This window comes from Suncus etruscus, chromosome 15 (genome assembly GCF_024139225.1).
Source record: "Suncus etruscus isolate mSunEtr1 chromosome 15, mSunEtr1.pri.cur, whole genome shotgun sequence".
Taxonomy (NCBI): Eukaryota; Metazoa; Chordata; class Mammalia; order Eulipotyphla; family Soricidae; genus Suncus; species Suncus etruscus.
In genome coordinates, this window is record NC_064862.1 from 48,919,883 (window position 1) to 48,942,489 (window position 22,607).

Below are 22,607 nucleotides of genomic sequence, written 5' to 3' on the forward strand. Positions count from 1 at the left end.
AATAATAATTAAGTGGATGGAGAGAACACTAATAATAAGAGATTGAAAGATAACCCAAAGAATAAAAGAAAATATTTCCAATTAATATATTTAACACTATAACAATAACTAAAACATATAAATAGCTCCAACAACACATACACATATAAAATATATTCAAATGACCAACAAGCACATACAAATATAGTCAGCATCATTAGTCATAAATAATGGAAATCTCAATGTTACTAGTAAAATAGAAATAGATTACCCAGCTATTTACTTCTAACAATGAATATATAAAATTTAATCTAACATTTATCTTTAGAAATTAAATCCTGGTGCTCGATTCGGCAGCACATATACTAAAATTGGAATGATACAAAGAAGATTAGCATGGCTACTGCGCAATGAGAAATTAAATCCTGATATTTGCTCCAACATGGATGTTAATAACCTATATAAGATATCTAGAATTGACAATTTTAGGGTTATAAAATAGGATCAATAAAATATTACTAGAAGAACAAGAATAATTGTATATATCACAAGTAAGGGAAGTGGTTGGGTAAATACATAGTGGTGATGGTTGCACAATGATATAAATGTGCTTAATGTCACTCAATCATATGCTTAAATTTCATGTTGAATGTATTTTAGCATAATAACAAAATAGAAAAAATAATAGTATCTTTATATACTGGAAAACTATTCAGCAATAAGAGAAAATGTGGATAAAGTTTTAAAATACTGAAAGTAATTATGATAACTAACTGTATCTCATAGTGATCCAATTAAAATTACTAAAATAATATTTATATTAGTATATATATTGTAGTAAAACATGATTTAATTTATATAAACTTTATATGGTGCTGGGGTGATAGTACCAGAGGTAAGGCACTTACCTTGCATGATGCTGATCTAAGTGGATCCCACATGGTCATCCCCAAACCCTAATATGTAATATCAAAATCAGTATTTGTGATAGTTTGGAGTTATGACTTTATAAGGAAACATTAAGTGGGGATATTTTGATTTGCATGATTATGGTACAATTTGTTGAAGTCATCTATATTTTATTGCATATAAATAACCTTAGTAAACTTGATGAGAGATGAAAGGAAAGAGCAAGAAGGAAAGTAATAGTTATCATAAGCAAAATTGAATGAGATTGGTATTATAAAAGGCAATTAAGAGAGCACAGGAATTAGTCCACATATACTTATGCATAATCAAACACCTATACAAGAATATTTTTCCTGATTTTAGAAGAAAATATAAAAGACTGATTTCAAGGTATAAAGTAATTTCCTCAGATAGGTTACAACCCAGACTTCTATAAAGATATGGTTTTGGTAGACATTTCAGTTTTGATGAGTCATCCCCAACAGGGATGATTCCAATAGGGACCAGAATTACTAAGTGTGATAGTTATAAAGAATTGGCTCGTGTGATTTTAGATACAAAAGAGTCTCATGATCTGCCAATCTTTTGTGTTTATTTGTTTGTTTTGGGGCCACACACGGTGACATTCAGGGGTTACTCCTGGCTATGCACTCAGAAATCGCTTCTGGCTTGGGGGACCATATGGGATGCTGGAGAATCCAACCGAGGTTCGTCCTGGGTCAGCTGCATGCAAGGCAAGCACCTTACCACTGTGCTACCACTGCGGCCCCAGATCTGCCAATCTTTATGAAGGAAAGAAAACACTTAAAGACAGCACTTTAAATCTCAGTCCCTAGACAGTAGATCAGTCACTAAGCATCAGAGATAGGGAGAAAATTCCACTGCCTCTAGTTATCTGTATTGCCCATATGCAGAAGAAATACACTTTGCCTCATCCAACAAAGAGACTACCGTCATGCTGAAAAACCCTGGTAGATACCACCAGAAACAACATTTAATTGGAATATTCCATGTTCATTCCAATTATTGCCAACTATGTATGCTCTGTTCTTTAGGACATGTTCAGTGAAAAATAAAGAAGTAACACATATGCGTGTATTTATATAAACATAAAAACAAATGTATATTAATATGAATATCTTTCTGTTCTAAAGTGAACAAATACAGTACCTTTTGTAGATCATTCTCAGATACAGACACTGACAAATGAAAGGTGATGGTCTCTGATTTCTTCCAAACTGTGTCAAAGAACAACACAGCTTTAATAAGAACTAAAAACAAGGAAATACAAAAGAAAATGTAGCCTGCAACTTAAGTTAAAAGTATCTTTTTTGTAAATTATATCAGTGTTAACTATTGACAAGACTAAGAGTTTTAAATTAAACATCAAGTAAACAATGTCTGTCTCCTCCCCCATACCATCCAAGATAGGGCCAGGTCAAAGATGTGATTTAAGGAGCCCGAAGTTATATTTCTTACCCAGGGCATCTATCTGGGAACATCAAAGCATCAAAGCAAAGGAAAGTAAGAGTCTGAGGCGAAGCACCAGGGTCCTTGCAGCCAGGAGGAATGTCTGAAAAATGGCTAAAACTAGATGAGAATGCAGGGTCAAGATTAGAAGTGATGCCAAGTCAAACACATAAATGGATACAGGATCAAAGAGATATGAGCCAAAGAAACAAGGGGAGGGATTTCTGAGTGATTATTTGGAACACATCCTGGTCTAGCTTACAGTTGTGAATTGCAGCACAGATCAGAAAATATAGACTCTGGGAATATTTTTTTTTACTTTTATTGTATAAGAATACAATAAGAGTTGAATATAGCACATTTCTGAGCCATATTGTAGCCTAGACAAAAGGAAAGTCTTTAACATTTGATATCTTGTTAAACAATAATTCTACATCAATTTTATATGTTGCATTAAATAAATTAGGCTCCCTCTTTTACTGAGTGCTTTGGGGTACATTCTCACAATAATCTCAAGGGTCCAACTCACTTGCCTCTCCTTGATCTGAAAAATGAGTAGATTTTAAAGAGATGTTCAATTCATACTCTGTAGTCATGGTGAATAAAGCAAAAGTCATAAATAATTATAACAAAGTTTAAATAACACAAAAGCACATAGGGCTGATAACTAAAAAATGATAACTAATTTTAGAACCTCTCAATTCCAGGAAGAATGTCAATACTGTGCTTAGGTTTGCTTCAAGGTGTTGATGTAAGACAATGCCCTATTCATTCTGAGTAAATCTTGTTTTCTAAAATTGTTCCAATGCCTCAGTTTGATGTTTACCATCTGATCACTTATATTTGTGTTTACTCTCAAACTGTTTTGATATACATTAATTATATTTCACAAAGTCACAGCTCCCATGTTCTGAGTTTGGGCAGACACACCCTTATATTTCCATTCAAGTTAGCTTCAGCTGCCTTTGGGCCAATACTATTTTCTCAGTACATGATACAAATGCTCAAGACCAGGGGAAAAAAAAGAGTAAGGTAAGTGAAAGAAGGAAAAACCTTGTGTCTTATACTTTCAGTAAAACTAATAACTGTATACTAAGATGGTGTTATTTTGTTTGTTTATTTGGGGGGGCACACCCGGTGATGCTCAGGGATTACTCCTAGCTATGTTCTCAGAATTTGCTCCTGGCTTGGGGGACCATATGGGACACCCTAGGATCAAAAAGCCGTAACACAGTGGTAGGTCATTTGCCTTGCACGTGGCTGACCCCGGATGGATGTGGGTTTGATCCCTCTCATTCCATATGGTCCCTGAGCCAGGGGTGATTTCTAAGCACAGAGCCAGGATTATCCCCTGAATGCAGACAGGTTTGACCCCCTCCCCAAAGAACAAAAACGAAAAAGAGAAAACCTATGTTATACTTTGAATATTATCTTATTATGTACAAATTGGAAAAAAGCAAAAGCATTTTGTAACTGTAAGTCACAGTTATTGTTTTTACTGTATTCTGGTAATCCCAGAAACCTTTAAGATTAGAATGTATTAAATATGAGTATAAATTTCTGTAGCCTGCTGTGGGTTCCAGGTGGACTCCATTAGGGGTCCCCAGGCTTCCCCCCTCCCTATTCTAGGGGGAAGGAGCAGAGGGAGGGGCCGGGCAGATAGCTGGCTTCTGGTGCCTTGATCCTGGAGGCCAGCTCTTCCCAGGTATGGGGTTAGGGGACACTCCATTCCAGAGGCCTACTCCCTAGCTTCGGGGGTGCTGGGAGGCTTGGCAGGCCCCCAACCGTTCCCCTATTTTTCCCCTAATCCAGGCTTTCCCTGGTTGCCAGCCCAGGTGGACTCTATCGTGGTCCTCAGGCTTTCCCCCTATCTCTCCTGACACTAAGGGGGGACACATGGGGTGGATGGCGGGCGATGCAGCACTGGTGTATGTCGGGACATTATGTTGTGACATTCACTGGTATTTTTTTTTCTCATTGGTCCCCATTTCAAGAACCATATATACCATATATATTTAAAATAAAAATGGGAGGATGGACTCAGGCTGAGAAGAGGCCAGTATTCTTTACCTACTTGTTTACTCTCAGCGGCCTTTTGGCCTCTTTATTCTTTCATTGTGTATCTGTGGTTGCTACCATACTAGGTTTCTGATTAGTTCCCATAAACAGTGACAATTGAGTCCACTGTCTTAAGTTAGATTGTTTATTTTCCCCACTTTTTATCTTTTCTCCTCTTTGTGAACTGTTCAATAAGGTATTTTGGTGAAAGAGTCCCTCTCCAGCTTTCCTTCCCTTTGTTATTTGTTAAATAAGGAAGTTTGTAGAAGTGTCCCTCCATTTAACGTTTATATAAGAACCAAGTCAATTGGATTGTTGAACTTGTTCTAGCATCCCCATAGGCACCAATCTCGCCATGTGATACTGTTCTTCCTTTGCATAGGCACATTAAAATGGGAAGTTATATACAAACACGTTCTTATCTTATAGAGATGGAACACACAAATTTTCTTAAACGGTGACAATCGTGTCCACTGTCTTAAGTTGGATTGTTTATTTTCCCCACTTTTTATCTTTTTTTCTCTTTGTGAACTGTTCAATAAGGAATTTTGGTGAAAGAGTCCCTCAGTTTTATGCTTATGTTTGAACCAGGTCACGGGGATTGTTGGACTTGTTCTTGCGGCCCCCTTATGCGCTGATAACCCCAGGCGGCATTATTCCTTGTTTGCATTAAAATGGAAAATACTATACATACAAATAAGTTTTATCTAAGAGAGATAGGAACACACAAATCTTATGGTGCAATGGAACCTTACACCCTGAACATTGACATGATGACCTGGCACAGGCCTCAGAGGTTTGAGCATTCTCTATTCACCCTTGAACCAGGGAAGCCATCTATGAAACATCCAAAGTTGTCTATGACATCACCTGGAAGCAATCCTCTACCAGGGAAGACCCTTCTGCTGCTCTGACATCGATTTACTCAAGAGTCTTCCCTTAACACTGAGAAGATTTAAACAACAACAACAACAACGACCTGCGTACTGGACAGGGCTTTCTGCATTGCCCTTTAATTGTGATTTGAAATTAGACGCCGCTCCGCACCATCCTGACTTCAATGTAGGATATACAGATTCCAGAATCTTCAATACAGAAACATGATACCAACAACAGAAACTGTGTGAAAAATAAAACTGTATGGGCACTACAGACAATGACCTGGATTGGACAAACTAGTTTGCCTGAAGCCTAGAATTGGTCTTATGTCAGGAAACTTCAGGGGTAGGGCCTTCCTGTATTTAGACCAAGGTTTTTCCTTTTTCATGTCCCCCATACTTTGGTGGGCCCATGCAAACAATAATTGCCATTTTAACACTGTTTTTACAGTGCTCCTTTGACCCTAAACTTTTAAAAAACCACTAGTAAAAATATCTGGAACTGCAAAAAAAAAAATGGTTTACATTAGTGTTAACATATATGCTTTTAGTTACACTAGCATTCTGGGGGATAAAGGAGGGAGATAAGGGATATATGCTTGGGAACAGTGATGAAGGGAGGACAACATTGGTGGTGGAAAGGCCTTCATTTATTGTCACTGTGTACCTTAAATATCACTGTGTAAGATTTGTAATTCACTATCACTGTGTAAGATTTGTAATTATAAATAATAAAAAATTAAAAAACAAGAAAACAAAAAATAGGAGTATAAATTAGTATATATATTTTAAAAGATTAACTAAAGTGATAATTATGAAGTTCATTTGAATCTTAATTCAAATGAAATGTTACTATGATCTTTCTACAACTATTTCCACATCCTCTGATTTAGATGGTCTTTAAGTGTCTCTGTTATTGTGTCTGCCAGAGCCTTGGCAATTTACATGTTTTTCCTTCACCACAATCCTAAGTAATATGTAATTACAAAAACTTCTATATGCAAAATTTGTAAAAGGGTACTGCATATTCTAAATTGTTTTTACTCCATGAAGCTAATATTGTTCTTAAGTTACCACAATTCACCTTTATCATCACTAATACAATTAAGTTAATGTTGGACCAGAGAGATATAGCACAGTGGGTAAGGCATTTGCCTTGGATATGACTGACCTGGGTTTGATCTCTATGGTTCTATATGCTCCTCTGAGCCTTCCAAGAGTGATTTTTGATCCAGCAGTAACCTCTGAGCACTGCCAGATGTAGTCCCAAAACAAACAAAAAAAATTAAGCCCATGTTTAACAAATAATATTGCTGGTATCTTTGCTTCTAAGGCTGAAAGATTTAAATCAATGTGACCAATTCATTACTTCCAGAATAGCTGGTAAGTCTAGAATCCAGTTGATCTTGAATGCTATTTATGTATCTAAATCAGTTAACTCTTACTGGCAGGCTCTTCACATAAGTGCCCTTTTATCTTCTTTAAATAGTGTTGTTTTGACATCAGATCTCTCTTTATATATATGCATATACACATATGTAATAACTTGGCATAGACAGAAACTTCTTTTCACTTTTTTTTTTTTTTTTTTTTGGTTTTTGAGTCACACCTGGTGGCACTCAGGAATTATTTCTAGCTCTGTTGCTCCTGGCAGGCTCGGGGGACCATATAAAATGCTGGGATTTGAACCGGGGTCCTTCCTGTGTTGGCTCCATGCAAAGCAAATACCTTAACACAGTGCTATTGCTCCAGCCCCTTCTTTCACTCTTTGTTTTGTTTGTTTGTTTGTTTGTTATTTGGGTCACACCGACAGTGCTCAGGGGTTACTCCTGGCTCTATGCTCAGAAATTGCCCCTGGCCGGCACGGGAGACCATATGGGATGCCGGGATTTGAACCACCATCCTTCTGCATGCATGGAAAATGCCCTACCTCCATGCTATCTCTCCAGCCCTGCCTTCTTTCACTCTTGACTTATTGCTCAGACAAGAATTTTTCTCCTTATCTTGATACAGTCCAATGGATTTAGTTTAGGATGTTAGTTTTTATGAACCATGAAGCGAGGCCAGAATTATAGCTAGCTGTCTACATACAATCACTTTGCCCCATAGTGCTTGAGAGACATCATTTCCATAGATTTTCATTGGCTTGGAGATTTGTCAACAACTTTCTGATACTCTTTCTGTATAAGATTATTCCATTCGAGTGTTGAATATCAGTTTCAATGGGCACAAAACTGTCTTTTCTCTGACCTTCTTTCCTCAGCTTTGCATCAATCTGTTCACTGGGATTCCAGTCTGCACTGGAATCTGTTTTATTCTGTACTTTGATGGAACTTCACTGGTTATTTAATATGTGCATCACTTTGGCTACTCACCTATGTACGGTCCATACTCAGACTCTTCTATTTTTCTTCTTCCAAAAATTCCAAAATTGTATTTTCTCTGTCATATCATGAACTGTTTAAGTTGGAGAACTGGTGAGATAGTACAGGGGGTAAAATGCTTGCCTTGTGCATGGCTGACATGGGTACAATCTACAGTACTACATACTGCAAGCCCTAAACATGGCTCATTGTGACTAAAAAGGACATGATTAGCATTTATAACTATTATGACCTAAAAGAACTACTCATGCTGGGTATTTTCAAGTAAGCTTGTAGGACATTACATTTTCAGATAAAATTATCTGTCATTTCATAGTCTTCAGATCCTCTAGATATTTGTTGATATGCAGTAGAAGTATTAGGCAATATTCTGCCAAATCCTGATACCCTGTCATATAAACAAGTAACCAACATGGTTTGCATTCCTCGGCTCTAATTTTTCCCTTTCTGATCATAATCACAGAACTTTATACATGATATTTGGATGACTTAGAGAATCGAGTAAAGGTAACACCACATTTGTGGTAACACCACATTTGTGAAGACTTCCACTTGGGAACCTGACTGAGGAAAACAGCTGATAAATGTCATAGAGGATCAGCTGTAATGGATGGACAACATGAAAGAGTCCCAATGGGACCAGTGTTTTCTGCTCTGGGCATGACACAGTGACACACTTCTGACTTTGATCTTGTGAAGAGTGACTAATAAATGCTGTCATTATTCTCTAACAAAAATGGCTTCGTGAACTTCTTTGGATCTGCATGTTAACAAAGAAAATAAAAGAGTGAGGTGATTTCTTAAAAGCAGCAAGAAAGACCTTGCATTGTAAGTGTACAAGATACAGCTCATCTTGTGGGAAACACACAATAACAACAAAACATGGCGAGAAAAATTTCACCCAGAATGTGTGGTTTGCCTTCTTTTATTTCTTCCTTAACATGAATATGTGGAAAATGTACACAACACTCAGACATGCAGGCTGATGAAGCGATAATCTCTTATAATGTGCCTCTATTTAAAGCAACAAACAGATGGAGGGTTTATGAGCAAGGCTGGTAAAAGTAAAAGCAAATGATTGTAATAGTTGTACTTTTAATAGGATTCCCCACAATCTAAAACATTATTCCCTGAGGAACAAATTGTTCTATAAAATTACATTACTTAGAAAAGAGACAGTAGTGCTGATATTGCTAAGGCAAAAGAGAACTCTAAACCTGCCTTCCATTGTAGAGTCCTCTCAAAATAAGAGCCCTGTCCTGGGATTAAAAGCACATGAACAAGAGGCCTCCATGATTTCAATTAAATAAAAAAAAAAAAACCTCAAGTGGAATAAAAAGATAAAAAGGCACAAAGCCAGGAGGATAAAGGCAGTGTGAAATACTGAAATATCTTTGAGGTTTTTCTGTTTTGTTTTTTTTTTGCCATATCTGGTGGTGCTGACTATAAATTGCTCCTGATGGGCTCAGGGGAACATATAGGGTACCAGATTGACCATAGGCAAGGTAAATGCCCTATCTTCTATACTATCATTCCAGCCCTCCTTTGAGCTTTAATTGTACTTATTTGCATTCTTGTTCTCTACTCTGGAAAAGAAAGGTTAGATAATGCCCACAGAGTGAAGATCAGCACTCAACATCACTCCCCTAAGTCTCGCTCTAGCCCAGCAAATCCAGTTTAACACACAGTGCAACTGTAAGCAATCCAACACTCATTCATTATCATTATCCCCGCTTAAGAGAAGCAAAACACTATAATTCCATCATTAAGATGAATATACCAGAGTTATGGCCCTTGCGCAAATTATAATTAGAGCTAATTTTACTTCAAGTTATTACACCATTTCAGAAGAAAATAAACAATCCCAAGAGAGGGAACCAGTGTGGTCAATCACTCACTCCAAAAATATGTTCTTCCTCCAGAGCTCATATTGAGAGAGACATTCCTGCGTATGATACAAATGGTTCTGACATTAAAAAAAGTAAACAAGTAAGAAAAATAAAGATGGAAAAATTCTGTGGTCAGTTCACAAGTGCTTTTTTATTGTTTGAGGCAGGGTCAAAGGCTTTTATAAAAACGAAGATATATGTACTACTAGATTGGCCCTGGCATTGGACTAGACAAACTGCCCTTGCACAGAACCAGGCTGCCTAGTTTAGGCCAGGGACAAAAACATGTCTTGGCTCTTCCCAACAATGGACCCACTGTACTTACTGTCAAGCATTATTCTAACATTTGTTTTATGAATCAAATAGAAACTACTCAACTCCTGGCTTTGAATGGTTCTGATATAATGGCAAATAGTCAATATCCTCTAGTTATTATCTGGGGGCTATTCACCTAAATTCTTTTCAGGAAGATTATCAACTGTTGTTCTCCTGTCGATCTCAAGTCAAGTCTTTCAAGGTTTCTGCTGACTCATTAGACCAGTTTGTGTAAATGCACCAGTCTCTTTGCAGAGGATTTCATGGATGGAGTCCCTCAGGCTCTTCTTACCATAGCAACTCTGAGCTCCCTGTATGTTCAGAAGTGAGGAAGAATGCTCCCTCAAGTTCTGCTGTCTTTGCCTAATCCTGGAAGCCCCACAATAGTGCAAAATGTAAGACTATGCAATCAGTCTTTCAAATAATCTTAGAAATGATTTTACTGATGTAGTCATAGAGTAAATGCAATGACAACAACTGAATTGGTAATACCATGTTTATTTGGGAGAACATTTGTGCTAAAATATGGTCACAAATGTTATAGCATCATCATAAAAAAAGATGGATTTTATTCTGAGAGGTCCTAAGGGAAATGCCAAATCTAAAGACTTTCTATCTTCTTTTAGAAATTTGTGTGGCAGTACTGTTTTCTATAATCTTCTTTTTTTTTTTAATTTCCTGACACCATCTTTCACTACACTTGCTTAAAATAGCTCCTTGTAAGAGCAAGACATCTCCAAAGATATATAAGGCCACACGCCTACAGGGAAGGATCTGTGGTTCAAAAAATTCAAGAAATAAGAGTCCCCAGTCATTCTGACCTAGTATCTGACACTGTTAGCATTCAAGAGACATTGTATCTGAAAGGAACACAAGATAGGTTCATGCTTTCATCATGAGGGATTTGGGGAAGCAATTTATATTGATATTATTACTGCATAAAGCTGACTACAAATACGGGTATGAACTCACTGAAATCATGTGCCTCTATTTTTCAAAATTTTTTGAACCACCACAGATTACTTGTGGCAAAGATACAAAGGATATGTTGGGAGTGGTCAGCAGAATATAAGATATTAAAAGAGAGTGACTTTCCTCTAATTGACTACTTCAGCAAAAGAAAGAAAAACTTCCCTGCTTTGTACTATAGAAGCGATTGTGACTCTAGATTGGCTTCAGAATGCCACACTAGCTTATCACATTGCTTTTCCTTGACTACAGTCTCTGAGCATGCTCAGGAAGGTCCCAGGTGTGACCTCTGTCCCCCTATGAACAGTGGAAGAACCAGGCAATCGATCATGGTGTGCATCTTGTCAGCCCTGGTGCTTCTCTGCCACTGTCTGTCACTCTGGTGGACAAGACGTACTTCAGGGCAATCATGTCAATCTCCATGTGACTGCTCCATCTACGGCAGAAGCATGATCTTGACAAGCCTGGCAAAGTCAGCAGAAGGTGCCCAAAGCTCAAGTCAGAACATTACCACAGATATGTACAGTGAACTAGCAGAGTGATTTTGTTATTTTTCTCTCTTTATTTTTGTTTTCCTTTTAGCTTTTATGCTCATGACATAGGCGAAGGCAGCTGTAGGTATTGGGCTTCAGAGCTGGTCATCTCGTATAAACCTGTTTCCTTCTGAGTTTCTTCCATGGTAAACATAGTGACACTTTTCCAGGACACCTGAAAAATGGGAGGAGACACATCATGACAAGAGGCACAATGGGGATGGCAGGGAACAGTGATGCTGCAAGTGTAATCACAGATCCTTGGGGGCAGCAAATGGACTCTCAGAAAGGACCTGACCTTTTCCTCAGTGTTTTCATTTAAAGGAAATGGCAGCATGGGATTCATAAGCAGAAAGCTCTCTCTTAAAATGCAGAATTAACCATTTAAAGAGATAGGCCTAGCCCCAACAAAAGATGAACAATGATCCTCCCCGAATGTGACAGTGCTCAAGTGCTTGAACATGAATCAATAAAGGTCACTGCTAGAGAGAACATTTCAATTCCCAGGTGGTCTCAAGCACATGCTGGATGATGAAGGGAATATGGCCATGTTGACAAAATGCCACATGGAAAAGTGACAAGATCTTCTCACACGACATGGGGGCTGCATGTAGCATCCTGATCTCTGTTCTCTAGGTAAAATATATTTGATTTTCATGTTCAAGTAATTTTGTGACCCCACCCAAAGCTTTCTCTTTCATTTGAGGTTATAGGGAGAGTTCATTAGGAACAAAAATAACCCCCAAATAGGGCTGATTATTTTGAGTCAATATTTATTCTAAATATCTAAAGAAATAACCTACCACAGTTACAATTAAAAGAAAGTTTTGTAGAACTACTAGGAAAAAAATCAGTTTTTTGGTCACCTTGGGATTATACTTCTAATTTTAGGAAAAGTAACTTCAGTATTACAGTTTTCTTATTACTAGTAGAACTTTAGTCACTGTATATAACCTCCCCAAAAAAATGAAATTTTCATAAGATAGTCATTCAAAAGCCACACTCTCACTATAAATGTAGCTACTTATATGCAGGATTAATTTTTTTCCTATCAGTATGATAGTTAAAGCTAATAGCACTGTTAGAATAACTGGGTTTTCATTCTATTCAGGATAATTCTTTTTTTCTGTGTTTGTACCTTTTGACTGAAGTGCATTTTGGATTGGTCCCTCACCATACCTGTTCTCCACCCTAGGGGGTCTTTCACTTCCCAATAAAGACTTCAGGTCTCAGGGAGAAACTGCTTTAGGTTTCTTTTCCACAGCTAGGTTGTCTGGTAGTATCTTTGCCAGCTGACAAAAAGCTTATGGTGGAAGTTCCTGAACCTATTTTATTTCCCTTACTGTGTGTGGATTTATTTCCTGTGTCAGCATTTCTTTTATACCTGCATCTCAACAATCCCTTAGGATTGGGGCATGAGGCTTTTGCTTCAAATCACCAACTGTTACTGAGTTGGGATAAATTAGCATTTGAAGGAGTTATACATCATCAAAATTTTTATGAATGGACAAGTCATGTTTCTCTATTATGAAATACAAAACCTTATTCTGACATAAATGTTTATAAGGGTTCACTGAAACTTTGTTAAAAATCAGTTTTTTGGCTTATAACACTATTAATGATTTCTTATGGTCTTAATTTCAATACTTTATTCATTATGCTTCTCACTACAAACTCAATTGTGCATCAGTTCTCCCATTATGTTGCCTTTGAATCTTTGTTGCAATATTGCTGTATATCTTTAAGTCCTACACATGGGAGAAATCATTCTTTTTACTAATTTCAGTCAACAGGATATGCTTCCTAAGTCCATTCATGCTGCTGCAAATTCCACCATTTTGTTCTTTCTTAGAGATGCATATTATTTCATTGTGTATATATAAACCACAACTTCTCAATCCTCTCATCTGTCGTTGGTTATCTGGGTTGTTCACATATCTCGGCTATTGTACTCACTGTATTGCTTAGCATGGATCCTTTTGAATCAATGGTTTTGTTTGAGAGATACACAAGCTCCTTGGACTTGAAGACTTGAAGTACAGTTGGAAATTTACCAGTGTCATGAATATCTCAGATTTGGAGTTAAGGCAAAAATAAATTGTTCTATAACCTCAAACATGGCCTTGGGCTCCTTCTCATCAATTTTATTTTCCTTCATGTTCCCACAAGTGTGCTGTGCACCATGCTTTCCCCTTTGGCAATGCTTTCTTCCTAGCCCCTAATTTCTGCTTTTTAGTATTGTTCTGGTGCCTGAAACATGGAGCTTGGATCACATCTCCCTGAGAACCTATGGGGGCCTAGATCATTCTTTTAGTTGTTGGCATGGGGTGCTCTTTTTTATTGTATAGAATTATGTAGCACCTAGGGTCCCACTAATGTTGTCTCTGATGCCAGGAACCAATCTGTTGGCTTTTTGAATCAGGCTTCATGCCAGGGACAGTACACCCTTCAGGCATGGTGGGGTGAAAGACTGTCTTGCATGTTTCTGAAAATCCACAAGGGACCTCCTTAAACGCAATTCCAATAAACACTCAAGAATCTGGAAGGATGTTAACTTTTTTTCTTACAGTACCAGGACTGCATGCATTTTCATAAAAAGAAATATATAGGGCTGTCAGGTATCATCAGGAACCTCGTCATTCTCTCATATAAAAGATTAAGGACACATACACACACAACACTGTAGTTGCATTCTCTACAGGAATCTCTCCAGTGCTTTCAGAGAAGAGGGTGGTTTCCTCTCTACCTCCTTTCTCCAAATGGTCAACTAAAATTCCAGAACTTTAGTCCAGAGATGTGGCTAACCTCATCCTACAGCTGAGATACCACGGGAAAGGGGACTCTGAGGAAGAGGTCAAGAATTTGGTAGTCTTGTTCTCCAGCCTGTTTGTTTTCTTCTGGTCTGCATTAACAAAAGTTCTTTTTTAAGTCTGTCCTATTCCTTGAGGCCTGGAAGCAAGAATGTTTAGTGATGAGCAAGGGCTTTTGGGTGAATAGCCCAGAGACCATGGTGAGGTGTCAGGACTTGGAAAAGAAGGCAAGGACATCAGGTATTAATATCGTCAGTGATCTCTTGACAGGGAAAACAGATCCCACACTCACTGTCAGACTTAAATAGACATTAAGTGCATTAATGACAAAAGGGCAGACTTCAAACAAAGGGCCTGTGTGTTGGGGGAAGGGTGCAGCTACAGCCCTGGTGCTGGCAATAACCTGATCTGAAAAGATGCTGTCATGACTCCAGACAGGCTGGGGATTGTGCGTGGTGACAGAAAACAGAGATGCTGACAGAGATACTGGGGCCATGTTATGCCAAGGATATTATAACACTGCCTGTGACTCTAACAAAAGCTGACATCACACACACACACACACACACACACACACACACACACACACACACACACACACACACACACACAAGCAGGCACGCGCGCACACACACACATCAGTTGGGGTCTTCCCCACCTGCAGAATATCCCTCCCCCAGATTATCTTGACAAACTGCCTGCCACAAGCTTCTGGCAGCCCTGCTCTGTCAGAGCATTGAGTCAAGGGGCCAAAGGTTAACACTGTTAATCTAAATGTGGGCTTTGCCTAGGGAACATGCTGGCTACCCAATACCCCAAGAGTTCAGGTACTTCAGGTGACATAGCACAACTCCATGAGAAGCTGTCACTGTGAATAAATCCCTTCAAGGGAAGGTACTAAGGCTGCCGGTAGGACCCTGGAGAGAAAGGGGGTCCAGCATGTATCAGCTGAACATTTTTGAACTTGAGTCTACTACATTTGGTGAAAGAAAACGAGGGCTTCATCTTCTAAGATTCCTAAGGGACATCACTCTGGGTCAGAGCAGGGTAGTGGTGATTAGCCCTCTCCAAACAGAACTTTGGTGTATAGAAAAATGGAAATAAAAAGCAGAAAAGTGGGACTGGACGCCGTATGTGGTGACCAGACACATGAACCATGAAGGCCGTTTGGCAAAGAATAGGATCTGTTCATCCATGAAGGGAAACAGGCTCTATAATTTCCCCTTCTGCCCACCACAATATGGGCCCTAGACTGAACATCCCAGAGGGAGCCATTTCCTTGCAAAGCACATTTTGATGAGAAGGCACTCCTGGGCTGGAATTTGGGAACCCGCTGGTTGGGACTCAGTAGGTGGTGGGGTGGCTTCCCTGTACATCTGTAATGCATTGCCTTGTTTGTATCTCCTCAGACTGTAATGTCTTGGGACTGGAGGGGAACAACACATTTAATGGCATATGTAGTGTTTTTAATTAAAATATCTGGCTTTGGCCGTAATAAGTGAAGTGGGCTCGGCATGCATCATGCAGCCTGGGTTCTGAGCAAGCAAGCAAGCAAGGGTTTCTTTCAAAAGCCTTGAAAAGAAAAAAAAAAAACAGCGCCTGCTGTCTGTCCCCAGGGAATCCTCTCCTGCCAAATGAGACTCCTAATTTTTCTTAAGTAGCCAGTTCTGCCATCACCATAAGCTCTTCAAACTATAATTATGAAAGAAAAAAAGAGAAAAAGAAAACCACACATAATACATTGGGGAAAATTTGTTTTAGAGGCCCTTCATCTTTTCAATGGTACCTCCGCTGCTCTGAAATGAAGGTTCTAATTATGCACGTTATGTTATGACCTTGGAGAGAGAGTGAGGAGCACCCTCTAGACTGGGATACAAATAGTGAAGCTGGGATGGTAGCAGAGACTATGCCAGGGGAGAGCCCATGCATTCTCATGCACAATTACAGCACAGCCCCCAGGGTTGGGTGAATATCAAGATGGCTTCCGATTTTCTTGGAACTCACAAGTTAGCCATGGTGGAAGATCATGTGTTACCCAAAATTTGTTCTGGGATTCTGTTCAAGCCCCTTTCCATGGCTGATTTTCCCTTTTGTAAAATCAGGGCTAGGATTCTATTTCTTACATACTTTTGAATCCTGAAATAGGTGACTTGATACCCTTAAATGTTTCCCTGATAAAGATAAGGATGCCATACATACTGTTGCCTAATGGGAAAGGCAGATCCATGTTCAAATATAAAAATAATTGATTTGAGCTAAGGAGAATGCTAGTGAACTGTAAAATCTCCAGGAAGGGAACTAGCCTGGCAACTGGCTGTTCTAGGTTCAATCCCCGGAACTCACTAAGGTCTATCAACCAATCAGGAATAAGCCAAGAGCACTGTAAGTTGTGGTCCCAAAACAAAAAAGTTAAAATCTTCAGAAAAAGACAGAACATTAGTTTTTCTGTAACCTGTATCTTCATACTCAGAACTAGCAATTATTCCTAATTAGCCCATATCCATCTCGCTTAGACATAAGCTTGACTATCATAGCCCGATATATCAGAGTTAGTGGTCTACCATTGTACTTTCATCAGAAAATAATTCTCTTTACATATTTACTGTTGATTCAGTTTACATTCAGCTCTGTAAAACAGAGAGGACTATTCAATGATCATAGTGGTATAGTCATTTTAGCAATCTTCTACTACATTTTAGCAATCTTCTACTACAAAATGTGATCTATATGTTTTGAATTGTTCATTTGTCACTAGAACAATAGAATTGGTGACACGAAACAGGCAAGGAGTCCTTCTTGAAACTAGACTCTTAAGTTAGGTAACAGTGTGAAGAGGTATTTGGGCCCAGTAACAAAGTGGTGAAGAGTAGAAGATTCCTTCTAGTCCATATGGAAAATTCTAGAACAGCGCTTCTATCTATGCACAAGAAATAACTTGTCACCAAGAAAATACCCTCCCATCTCCTCCACTTTATAAAACCCAGTTCCTGAAACAGCATTTAGTACAGAAGAGATGTTTGATACATATATTCTGCATAAATTAATACCAGGAAAATTATTATCTATAAAAATAAAAATATTGATTGAAAGTTCACCAAGCTAGGCATTTCAATAGCTAAAATACTCCAAACATTCTAACCTAGACTTCTGACAAGACTACAGTCATTTGAAATGCTCAAGAAAAAATGAATACATATTAAATCTTCAACTTAAATATTCACTATATAGAATTTGAAGTGAGAGTCTCCATATTGCTGTTTTCATGCCAAACACTTTCCCCTGCTAAAAACAAAGCAATCATGATAGGTGGACAAAGAGAAATGACCTGAACATTATCACCCAGCAGAGCTGTAAACATCAGCACACAGGAAAGGACTCTCCCCAGAAAGCTCTTTGTTATGTTCAGACCGCAAGTGCAAGTGAGTAAACCAGGCAGGAATAAACACCCATGTTTTACGATCTGGAGAAGTGGCTTGAGCAATGCCCCAAGGTTAGCCTGTGTGATATGCTAGCAGCATTACTGTAGCCATCACACAGGATTTAGCAGAGCCTGTAGGATGCCAGTGCCTTCTCTGACAGCCCTCTTCAGGGGAAGTCATTTTGATAGTGAGCAAAGAGAAGAAATATCTTTAGCTGATTTGAAGGGAAGGAGTGGTTTGTGGGTCTTTGTGAAAGGAGAGGAAGTCACCCTCATGCCCAGCTGTGATGCAAACGGCCGGGTTGAAAATATGGCAGTCTCTTCATCTGACTTGAGGAGAAATGAGACAGCTGGAGAGTGAAGACTATTCCCTCAAACTAGGTGGGTAAGATTTCAAGCAAGGGCTCCAGTTCTTATGGGCATCTGGTTTGAAATTGGCTGCCCATGGCCCTTAACTCACAAACATATGTCAAGATGTTCTTCTCCATAGAGGAAGTTCTATTCTTGAGAAATACTCAAATGTCTACCACAAAAAATAATCCCTGGACTCATTTCCTGGTCTCTTTGGTGAACTCAAAAACTTATCCCACTAGAAACATTTGAAACATTTTATTATGTGGACTCTACTATTTTTTGCAAAAGGGAGAACATTTGAATTCTTCCATTTATACCCCCAAAGAGGCCCTAGGCATATAAATATACATGTGTAAACTGGCCTGGTAAATTTTCCTTGAGCAAGTAAAACAAAAAAACTTCAAGCATGGGCCAGAGCAGTGGCGCAGTAGTAGGGTGTTTTCCTTGCATGTGGCTGACCTAGGACAGACTGCAGATCGATCCTCTGGCGTCCCATATGGTCCCCAAGCCAGGAGCAATTTCTGAGCATCTAGGCAGGAGTAACTCCTGAGTGTCACCAGGCGTGGCCCAAAAACAAAATCAAAACAAAACAAAAATCCTTAAAGCAAACTCCAGATAACCAATTTAATAATGCACAAATCTCACCCCCCTTCCATTCATAGTTAGGATAACATGGGATCAGAAACTTGGTTAAACTCTTTACATATTTGATTGTGGTACTTAAATATATTTGTGTGTGCCAGATATTGTAACTTTGCTATAGAACTTTTATTCCTATATGGAGTCGTGCCCAGGTCCAACTTAGTTGAGTCCCTAATGTTTTTTCATTTGGCCATTTTTATTAACAACTTCCATGTTTTAGCAATTCATTTTCAATATAATCAAACAATTTCTTTTCATGCAGTTTCCATTATGGGTAAGTTTCTGTTTTGGTCAAATTTTATCAAGTATATGTACATAAAATATATATTTATATCTAAATATTTAATAATAAATATTTAATAATATGTATATTTAGATATAAATATATACCAAGTATATGTATATATACCCAAGTGTATATATATATATATATAGCTGCATTTTCATTCAAAATAAATTGCATTGGTACAAATTTGTTGTCATTACTTCATGAATATTCATACATAAAGAGGAAATTTTTTATTCATTACTTAGCATAAGGTATTTAGGACAAAGATAAATAGCTGCATGATAGGATCCAAATTGTGCTGCCTGTTACCACACATCAGTTAAAAAAGAAACAATATGGGGCCACTAAATCCAGGGTCAGGATACATCTAGGTCCCCAAAGAAAACTAATAATGGCATGCACACCAACCATCCCTGTGAGAAGAGGGTGTTTTGTCCCAATGATCTGACCCTTCCAGAGAGGCCTAGTGGGAGGTTGAACTTTCTTCCCACTTCCTGACTGAGTGGACAGATCACACAATCTGACTAAACAAATGATGGGTCTTGTTATGTTTCTCACCTGCATGTTTGTAAGGGAAGGTGCAGTCAGTAGGGAAGGGATCTGAGCAAAAATCAGTAATGAAGGTGAGAGAAATGTGCCTCTGAGAAGCTAAACAAATGGTTCACATGAGTAGACAAATGAACAAGCTGATGTGTGACTAGTCAAAGCCTGTAGAAAATGCGCTCAGGGCTCCTAAGTCAGCTGAAATGAGGTGAATATGGAAAGGAGGGAGGGGAAGAATCCAACCCCACATGGCTATCTTTGCCTTATACAGTCTGAGTAGGAAATGGCAAGGTTGGCCCAAGTCTGAAAATTAATTGTGCCTTTGTGTGGATCTACTCTGCCACCTTGAAGATCTGGGTTTCTAGGCTCATACCTGATGTCATACCTGAACTCCTTCCTGAAACAGCACAAGTCATCACCACATCTTGGAAACATTAGGCTGAGGGGAGTTTAATCTTACCTGACACAAATTATAGGATATGAATCTTAAAAGGGAAGTATCAAAAACCCTCCCCCACCCCCCCAGGGATCAATGTTTTAATTTTGGATTTTTTTTTTGTTCTTAGAGAAAGTATAGATGGGACATAACCCCAGTTCTGAAGAGACGTTTATTCACTTTGTTTTTTGAACATTATTGATATTATTGGATTTTACCTCAACAATATTCTGGTAAAATAACAACACATTATTAAGTACAGAGGTCAAAGTCCATAGTAATATCTCCTTATTCCAACAGCATCCCTCTTGCCTCAAAGTCACTGGGATAAATAATTGCCCAATTTTTGGTGGGTGCTTAATCCACCAAATCCCGAAACAATTGTTACTCAGATTTTTTAAATATTTGTGAAAAAATTAAATTATTTTGTTGTGTTCCTAGTGAGATTAAAAATAGAATGTGACATTTTCTTTCAAAGTACTTGACTGTACAAATTTTTTTTTATTTGCACAAAATCTAAAGATCTGTATTTTCAAGTAATGATCTTCTACTGAGAAGGGAAAAAAAAAGATTGAATGTGGCTTCTTTAAGGTGACAGACATGCCTTCCCCCAGGCATCTCTGGGGTTTAGTAGATAACCACCTTTCAGTCAAGAGAATTTCAAAGCTTGCCTCTTCTACCAGGCAAAATTTGACTCTTCTAAATTGGGATATGTACTTCCCTTCTCTACTCAAGGTGTGGCTTCATGGATTTGACCTTCACAGAATGACAAAGCCCCTACCAAGAAGGGATGTAACTGGGCTCAGATCTGTGATGTTTTCTTCAGAGAAACTCACCGATGGATGGAATATGAAGCCAGATTACCAATCAAAATGGACACTGGGTCAAGGCATGAAAGTTAATGTTTTTTCTTCAGTCTTGAACTAAGAAACTCAGAAATCTTTCAGACAAAAGAGAGGGGGAAAGGATAAAGGAAAGGTTCACCCCTCCACCATTCCTACCTTATCTTCACATCCCTTTTCACGGTCCATCTGAAGTTGGGAGTATTGCCACTAGAGGGCAGCATGAATTTAGGGAAAACTTGCAGTTTTCTTTTTAAAAAAAATTTTGATAGCAAGTACTCAAGGAAGATCATTAAAGCCCGATTTTGCTTTTGGTCACCAGTTACAGGTTTTGTAGTCATCAATATGCAAGTTTCCTCTTTTTGTGTTGAGACCTCGGAGGTGAGGGAGGCATTGGCAACTCCATCCTGAAGAAACTTGTTGGCAGCCAACACACACACACACACACACACACACACACACACACACACACACACACACACACCACCCCTTTGAGTTTCTCTGGCCTCAGTTTCAGGAACTAATTTTTTCATCAACACACACACATACATACACACACACACACACACACACACACACACACACACACACACACACACCACCCCTTTGGGTTTCTCTGGCCTCAGTTTCAGGAACTAATTTTTTCATCAATAACTCTAATTCATCATTCTAGTGTCAGAGATGCTTAATATTACTGGCATAAATGAAAAGGCACATGCAACTAATACATAACTTCTCAGTTTTGTTTTTTTTTTAAGAAAGATCTACGGCAGAATTTCCCCACCCAAATTTTATCATCAAGAAAGTAAAAATAAAATAAAGGCTATAGCCATAAAAACACAGAAAAGTGTTTTTACTTGCTCTGAATAATACCAGTCACCTCCTTCTAAGGCCTTTACTGAATAAAACTTACCCAGACATTGTCTTTGCTTTTAGCACAGACAGATTCATCTGAAAAGCAGCAGAAGCTGCCCAACTAATAGAAAAAGAACAAAAACGCCCTTTGGTCATCAGCTCAAGCATCAGGCAATATTTGTATACCCAAAGCAATAAATGGCTTAGGGGAAGAGGTTTCTGGGAATTTTAAACATATGCCTTTCAACAATGGTCATAAAGTCGTGATATTCCAGAAATGGCATTTTAAGTTCAAATTTCCAGTTGATTTTTTTGAGTGAGTGAGTGAGTGAGTGAGTGAGTGAGTGAGTGAGTGAGTGAGTGAAAATAAGAGTGAGCACAATGTTGTGTTACTGAATCAGCTGAGGGTCTTCTCAAGTAAAGCAAGTGTAAGATAGTTCTTGTGCATCTTCCTGAACAGGCAAGATGATGTCTGGCCACTAGAAGAATGCTGAGATTCTCTTAAAAAAATTCTATCATTCACTCCTGGTTCTTTTTTTTTAGTTTTCCTGCCCCGATAAAACCATGGCAACTTTATTGTCTTTATTTCACCATGACCACAACTGAGCTTTGGGTATTAATAGGAAGGAACTAAAGAGCTCAAAAGTCATTGAAGATGTCTCAAGACTTTAAAAGGCCTTTTTAGATAAACTCCAATGATAGTAGGATTTCAGGAGTCAGATGAGGTACTCAATAGATTGTTCTCTCTCCTGGCATAAGTATCTTAGCTATTATTTCAACTGTCTGCTGTACAATTTTGTTTGTTTGTTTTTGAACCATACCTAGTGCCGCTCAGGCTTTACTCCTAGCTCTACACTCAGAAATTACTCCTGACAAGCTTGGGATGCTGGAGATTGAACTGGGGTAGGCCACATGCAAGACAAGTACCTCTACTCAGGTGGTATTGATCTGGACCCCCAATGCTATACATTCTTGTCCACTTAAAGAGAGAAGACTAATCAGGGTTATTCTGGGACAGAGAGATTCTTTCATGT

The 22,607-nt window shown here is 38.5% G+C and overlaps 1 protein-coding gene and 1 non-coding gene across 2 annotated transcripts in view; one reads left to right on the forward strand and one right to left on the reverse strand.

Moving 5' to 3' along the window:
• The first annotated feature begins 320 nt into the window (after positions 1–320).
• LOC126031840 (U6 spliceosomal RNA) lies at positions 321–424 on the forward strand. The gene has a single exon (XR_007503657.1). It is a non-coding gene; the product is annotated as a U6 spliceosomal RNA (small nuclear RNA).
• Positions 425–11,479: 11,055 nt separating this feature from the next.
• The window catches only part of LRMDA (leucine rich melanocyte differentiation associated), a gene marked incomplete at its 5' end in the record, with an annotated part of 468,042 nt that continues 456,914 nt past the window's right edge, over positions 11,480–22,607 (reverse strand). The window contains one exon of the mRNA XM_049788099.1: positions 11,480–11,559. Coding sequence (XP_049644056.1) covers positions 11,480–11,559 — 80 coding nt within the window. The remainder of the gene's footprint in view (positions 11,560–22,607) is intronic.